The sequence below is a fragment of the Leptosomus discolor genome, chromosome 2 (genome assembly GCF_034619465.1).
Source record: "Leptosomus discolor isolate bLepDis1 chromosome 2, bLepDis1.hap2, whole genome shotgun sequence".
In the NCBI taxonomy this organism is placed as follows: Eukaryota; Metazoa; Chordata; class Aves; order Leptosomiformes; family Leptosomidae; genus Leptosomus; species Leptosomus discolor.
This window is the reverse complement of record NC_141392.1, coordinates 107,669,687-107,677,319: the sequence shown is the minus strand read 5'-3', so window position 1 is coordinate 107,677,319 and position 7,633 is coordinate 107,669,687. Positions and strand designations below refer to the sequence as shown.

The following is a 7,633-nucleotide window of genomic DNA, read 5'->3' as shown; positions in this document are numbered from 1 at the left end:
GATTCGCAACATACTTGAGCTTATTTTTCAGTGCCAATTCCTTCTGCAGACTCTGGACTCTTTTGTCCAGAGTTGTGTTGCGACAGTGCCAAGAACAACCTAAGAGAGCTACTGCTAAAACACTGGTACACATACTTTGATGCACCAGTGTCACTCATCCAGACAGCAGACAAGTCTCATGAACCACTTAATCCCCATCTATGTTCACGGAATTCAAAATTTAAATGAAATCACTCTGTTATATGAACAGTTGTTTATTCAGCCATTTTTTGCACTTTACAGCTGGAATTCTGGAAATTCAAACACCACATCTTTGCCTGTGAGCTTCTTGTAGACACCAGAAAATGTTTCCACCTGTGAAGACAAACAATATACATGCTGCGTAAGGAAGTAAAATCTGTGTTAACCTACTTTACGTACTACACTATTTCCCACTGCATCATCACTCCAAAGTGAACTCTGAGGCTGATTATTTTCTTCTAGATAAAGACTGCTGAGCATTTCCACAGAAGACATGTTTTCTGTCTCTTTGGTTTGCAGCCATAGGAGATGCACAGAGCTGAGCGGGCCTAAATGTGTCCTCACAGAAAAAAACCTAAGCAAAGTGATGAGGACTTCAGGCTGTACCACACACATCTGTTTAAGGTCAAACTAAGTGTTTCACTTAAAATAAAAACAAACAAAAAAAAACCACCAAAAAAACCCCGCAACCCCAAATAAACAAAAAAACCCAACAAAACACTGTCTGTTCCCATGAGGGAACCAATATAGCTATTTCATAATCCAGGGGGTTTGGCAAGTTGAACCAGAGCTTTAGTTCAAAACTGTCTTGCCTCACCTTCAGCACTTACTCCAAACACAAACAGCAGCATCTCGGCTGCCACAAGCCAAAAGGCAGTCTTCTGCCGTATCACGTAAGCTGCCTCTTTGCTATGTCGGAATGCCACCCCATCCCGCACGAGAAATTAAAGTTCTTTTTATTTACCTTGTGTTCAACATTATTCTGTTGTGCTTTGTCCAAATGGACTTTTATGAGCCTGCTGCCATCCAGTTTTACGCGGATTCTCTTGCCCACGATTTCACTTGGGAAGACCAGGTCTTCAAGAATGGCATCGTGCACTGCAGTAAGTGTACGGCTGAAATGCCACATTTGTATCGTTAAAATACATCCTCTTGACAAATTTTCCAGTTTGCCAAGGCTTAAACCTTCTACAGCATGCTTTAGCTGAAAATTCAGTGGTGTTTTGTTTTGGTTGTTGGGTTTTTTTTTTAATGTTGCAGTGTGACAATATCAGACTTTTCCACAGCTCATGCAAAAATAAGCTAAATTCTCACGGAATGCAGAAACTCAGCGACTGCATGGGGGGGAAAAAGGTCAGTAGCCAGGTTTCCTGACCTTTTAGATCACATGTTGCTTTGCAGCAACTGCCCTGAAGCATTCTTTTATTTCTACACATTTAAGGAAGGTTTTATTTAAATCACAACCAAGTTGTCCCATCTACAATTTTGCCAGACACTCACTGGAAGAGCTTAAGTGTGCAAGTATCTTCAACTACACAGAGTACGTCCACAGGAGACCCAGTTTTGAAAACACTGGTTTCTTCATCTGCCTAAACTCAAGTGGCTTAAAACATCAACGTATTACAGGAAAAGTCTAGGCGGTAAGTTTAGTCCGTGCTTAGAAGATTGTTTCATGTCTACATTTATTTTCTTGAATTGTCCAGAAGTGAGCCAAAATGAGAAAAATTAACCTAGCTTATCTTGTGTATTGGTCTAGATGATTAATAACATCTCCAGTTTCCCTATCTGCAGTTTCAAGGCAGTACCACTAGTAACTAGGACCTGTGTCTGCAGCAGCATTTCAAACTTGCAGAGAATGGGATAGCTAAAGGAGACAAACACCAACCACATTTCTATGCTTCGCAATATACACATCAGTTTTACAACACTGCCAGCCTCATCTCGTCTCAGCTGAGAATGGAACAGCCCTGCACACTCTCCTTCCCTCACGCCGACAGCGACAGCACGCTGATCACAGACCCAGATGCCAACCTGCTGGCCTCTGCGCAGCACTAGCTTTAACATGACAGAGTCCTCCAAAGACAGGACTGCAGCTAGAAGAGTACTACAAAATTGTGCTTTTAAAATCTGTGCCTGAAGACTTCAAAATACAGTAATAGATATGACATAAGTTAATACTAGGTCTGGGAGAAGTTACAGGAACATGCCACACGTCATAAAGAGGACATGGACTACATAAAGATACAGCTAAGAGAGCAGTATAGAAGAGGCACTGACATCCACATAAACACAGTAGCGTTCATGTCTAGCAATAAAAAGACTAAATGACAGCAGGGAGGCCATTTAACACAGATCACTATACCACTGCTGTTAAATTCATACCCAGAGGGACTACTCGTACCTACAACCCTCCTCAGCCACCCTCTCCCTCACTGCATCCCTTCAGTGTGCCAGCCCTGCCTTCTGCACAATCTAACATGTGATGTGGCTCTTCCCGCAGCTTAAAAAAAGAAATAATTCTGGTCGGCACACTGTAGTAACAGAGACAGCAGGCTGGGGTTTCTTAAGCCAGTACTGCTGGCTAAAAACTGGCTACCTAGAAATACAGGTGGAGTTCTAAGAAGTGCAACACAGTGTCCAAAGATGAGCTTTTTACTGCACCTTTTAGCAAGGTCAATCAGTCAAACGGCAGACACTATTTCAAGCAGCAAGAGAAAGCACAAGACCACTCTATCACTTGAATGACTTCTCAAAGACTCAACTAAACATTACTTGACTAAATTACCAAGTTACAAAAGAAGGCTGTCATATCAAATCAGTATTATTTACCTACCTCCTGGGACGCTTTTGCTTGTTTTTTGTGCGGCTTTTTCTTGTTGGCTTGGGCAGAATCCTTCTCTGTTAAGGCAGGAAAAAAAAAAAAAAAAAGTGTTTCTCAGTATCTAGTGTTTGTAATCAACTCACAAAAAACAAAATGCAGCACACACACTTTTTTTTCCCCCACGAAAAAACAGACACATGAAACACCAAAAAGGAAGACCTCAGTATGTCCAAACCTACACCAGGCATTAAAACTTGATATTACTTGCAGAAGCTGAAGTGCTGGTTTTGCTTTATTTCTCATCTACTGATCCTGTACTCAGTGCACCAAATTAAAAACCTACATTTCATCCCTCCCCCATGAATACAACTAGGGTAGTTTACTGTGTTAGTAGAAAACTGAACACACTTCTTTTGAGGACAAATCTCAAAAGAATTTTACCATTTCTGTTAGCTTGAGCCTCTGCTGCAAAGCAGAGTAGGAAGCTACCTCAGTCCAGACAGCTAGGTGACATCCCAGACTGAAACGCTCGTTTGAATGAGATGTATTATGTAGGCTACTTCCCTATCTGCAAGGATAGATGTTTTAAAACATTGAGTTTTAGATGCAGTTGTAGCCACCTGTAGCATTTCCTAGTAACACATCACAGCTTCTCCGTGACTGTATTCATGATGGGGCTACTGTAATCCAAACCGGGTTGCGCCATATTCAAAAGCAACAACATTTCACCTACAGCAGAACTGCACACATTCCCTTCTAAAATATCCATTACTAAACTGACAAGGAATTCACGTTACAAAGAATTTTTGCTAAAAAGAGCTTCAGTTTAACAACTGCCTGCTCTGCAGACAGATCTCCAGAGTTTGTCCACCCTTAGCACCGCCTGGAGAGCTCTCTGTCACCTTTTCATGGCTTGGCTCCTTCCATGAATTCAGAATTTGAGCCAGGTTTTTCTTTCCTCTCCTATAAACTTAAAATTCAAGTGCTTAGATGATGTAAGTGTAGTAAAGCTCCTACTAATATTTGCTCTGTTTTACTTTCAAGCTTTGCTTCTCAAACTTCTGAAGGAGTAAGAGAGGCCAGAACAAGAAAGCTAAATCCTCCTCCAAAAAACTTCACATCTCATCAAGTTTACATAGCCTTGGCTGCTAGCTGCAATCATTTTAGCTTACGTCCATAGGACACTCACTGTGTTGTATCACTGTTACCTTGAATGGACAAGACAAGAAGGGTAGTGCAGCGCTGGAACAGGTTACCCAGAGAAGGTGTGGAATCTCCATCCTTGGATGTTTTCAAGACTCAGACAGAGTCTAAGGCTGGACCTGATCTAATGTTGGCAATAGTCCCGCTTCACACACGGGGCTGGACTAGATGACCTCGACGGATCCCTTCAAATCGACATTTTTATGATTCCAAGTGTTTTACCTGAGCAATGAACACCACATGCTTTCCACTGAATTTCTTCTCCAGCTCACGAACTAGCCGCACTTGGATCTTCTGGAAGGATTTCAGCTGAGGAACTGGTACGAAGATAATGATGGCTTTTCTGCCACCACCCACTTCGATTTCCTAAAACAGAAGTAGAAAAAGTAAATATGATCCAGGGGTCAACAAGCCATGTTTGGTTTGATTGTGAATCCTCCGAACACCAACATTTAACTTGTTTACAACTTTGAGGAATAAAAAAAAAAACCAAAACCAAACCAAGAACAGCATCAGAGACCAGTACCCCTTTTAATGCATTTAAGAGCAAGCATTGCACAGAAAAACCTCTGTCAGAGCACTTTTGCTGTAAAGGAGTGACTGGGCAATAAATTCCACCACTCCTTTCAGAGTCACATCCTCTGAATAGCAAAGCTCGTTCTTTCTGCAGGATGGGACTCGATGCTAGAATCCTAACTCTACTGAACGCTTATCATCATGTCTGCAGTGATACTTACGATGCTAATACAAAGTTGCAAAAATTACTTGCCTCTGATGCAGACTGTAGACAAAGTTTACAGTAGTGAATCTCTATTTTTGAGCTACTACTTCGTTGAAATCATCTTCCGTCCACCACTTGCCAAGGCCTGCATCACTACTCAAACAAAACATCTCCTTCCCCTCCAAACGCCTGCAGGTTTACATCACACCAACATGGATTACTTTTCCCCTGTTTTGTTTCTCCAACAGTTGATCGAAACTGAAGCAGCTTGTGTGGGCTTACAAGATGCTTCTCCCATGAACCTCACTGCAGAGACATCCTTGTTCTCCAACAGAATGGAAAGCTGAATTGTTTTTCCACCAGCTACATTCCCACATGAGCCAACTCCGATGACCACAGCAGATTCCTCACAAATAAAACCAAGCGGCTAAGTAAACAACAAAGACATTTTTAAAAACTCCTCACTGAGGACAGCATGCAGTGATGCACTTCAGCAGCGAAGCGGTTCTTCTGAAGGCCCCAGCACCCACACGCCAAGCCGACTTCTGCATTCCCAGATTCTTTAACTTAGCTGTAAGCAGTCATGCATCTGTGTCTGTACTGGTGGGCCTGGGCAAGAACCAAAACGCAACCTACTTGAGCTCCTGGCTGTGGCAACCAGCTTCAGAAGTTCCATCCAGTCTCCAAGGCTGACAAATTCTACCACTAATTTTCTTCCTTTTCCGCTAATTTTCTTCCTTAACGTTTTCAGTTGCCTTTATAAACTAAAACTAAAAATTACAAACAGACTAACCTACGTGATCAAGTCAGTCCACTACATCCATCCATCTCCTATCTATTACTTCGCACATAAAAGATTTACAACAGAATTTACAGAGTATTCCAGTTTACATTCTTAACAAAGATTCTGCAATGTCTACACTGCCAACATCCACACACAAGTCAGTGTCTGACCTCAAGCCCAGTTCGCAGAGAAAGTAGAACTACCATTTTTAAACACACCAAACTGCTATTTGCGTTTCCACAGTGATTTTTCAGACCAGTTCCTAAAGAAACCAAACCTATTACAAAATCCTAACTGTTAACAGCAAATACCAGAAGACAAACCACAACAGCATATAGTAAAACAATCACAGGCCGTAAGAAACAGCTAAAGACACCATTCACCCAGTACGTTAACAAAAATTAAACACACACACAGAGCAAGCCACAAAGCCATTCCTCGTGGAGAAGGTCTAGCCTACCTTAGCTGCTGTGATGTTCAACTCCCGCAGCTGAGCCTTTAAGTCAGAGTTCATTTCCAGCTCCAGCAGAGCCTAGAAGAAAAGTGAAGTTGCAGAGTAACCCATTATCCACAGTTCAACTCATAAGAACCCTTGAGACCAACGTCTGCCCACAGTGCCAGACAGCAGCTATGTGCTTTTTGCCACAGCCACTACCGAAGACTTAACTTCCTATAAGTCACACTGACAGATGCAACAGGTTCAATTAGTGGGAACACAGGCTGATTGCCCCAGTTCCCAAGAAAAACTGGGGAAGAGCAGACAGACAGCATTACCCCCTAAGTTTAAGCTCTAGACAACTGTCACAACCCTGGTCTCTGTAACTTGCAGTCCATTACCAAACAGCAGAAGGAAGAGAGGCATACCTGGGATATACCAGACTCAAACTCATCTGGCTTCTCGCCATTGGGCTTCACAATCTTTGCACTCGAGCTGAACATGGCCTTTCTGCAACGCAAAGCAACACCGCAGTTGTCACCAGGAACATGTCTTCTGCTACAACACAGCAAGACTCTGCAATCCGGCTACTCGGCCACATGCTTCAAAGCCAGAAAAAGCCCCACGGGACACACAAGCCCCGGTACGTCGCTCCAGGGGATGCCGAGCACAACACGGGAGAGATGTCCTGGGGAACGAGGGGCCTGCCCACCCCGGCGCCCGCGTGTGCGCTAAGGGGCCGGCGGCTGCGAGGCCCCAGGAGCACCGAGGAGGCTGCTCGGCCGCTCAGGGAAGCCCCACGTGCCGCCGGTCCTTCCCGGCTCAGGAGCTCCGCGCCCGGCCCCGACCCCCTCCTCCCGCCCGGCGCCTGTTGCTCAGCCGCGGCGGCCTCTCTCGGGGAACTGCCGGAGGAGGGCGGAGGAAAACCCGCCAGCTCCCCTCCCCCAGCACCGGGCGCCCCGGCGACCATCGGGCCTCGGGCAGGCGGTAATCGGGGGCATCCCCACCCCGGGGCTGCCGCGGGGAGCGCCGCTCGGCGCCCGGCCCCGTATCGCGGCGGCCGCGGGGGAAAAGGCAGCGGCACCGCCGAGGCCCGCGCCGGGCCCGGGCACCCACCTCTCTCAGCGCCGGCCTAGGAAAAGGGAGAGCTCTCGCGAGCGCGGCCCAGATCGCGGCCCGGGAAGACGCTCGCCCCGCCCACGCAGGATTGAAGCCAGACCCGGAAGAAGGGCAGAACGGATACCCGCGTGCGCCGCGAGCCGGCGGCGGCTTCCGCCAGAGCGAAGCCGGAGCGGACGCTCGGAGTCCTGGCGTGGCGCCCGCAGATGAAGTCATCGCCGGGCGCCGCGCCGCGGGGAGGGGGCAGGAGCCGCGGTGTAGCCCATGCGCAGTGCTGGTGGCACCGGGTGAGGGCGGCTTTCGCCCGCTGCCTGCGGGACGCGTTCCCGCCTCCTCGCCGCTCCCGGGGGCGCTCTCCTCCCGCAGCGAGAGAAGAAGGAGAAAGGACAGGCCGCTCCGACTCCTCCCTGCAGTGCCAAGCCTGCGCCGCCACTTGCGTCTCCGCGGGCCCGAGCAGCGTGTGGCGGCCACCGCCGTCCCACTGGCCTCAGGGATCCCCGGCCGCGCCCCTCACGGGCTGAAGTTCTC

General features: G+C 46.9%; 1 protein-coding gene across 1 annotated transcript; it reads right to left on the bottom strand.

Moving 5' to 3' along the window:
* Positions 1–238: 238 nt before the first annotated feature.
* RPS7 (ribosomal protein S7) lies at positions 239–7,168 on the bottom strand. Its single transcript, XM_086461555.1, has 7 exons — positions 7,103–7,168; positions 6,415–6,496; positions 6,011–6,082; positions 4,268–4,411; positions 2,855–2,919; positions 986–1,136; positions 239–354 (listed from the first exon to the last, which is right to left on the bottom strand). The coding sequence occupies exons 2-7, from the start codon at positions 6,487–6,489 to the stop codon at positions 277–279; spliced, it is 585 nt and encodes a 194-aa protein (XP_086317681.1). The 5' UTR covers positions 6,490–6,496; positions 7,103–7,168; the 3' UTR covers positions 239–276.
* Positions 7,169–7,633: the final 465 nt, after the last annotated feature.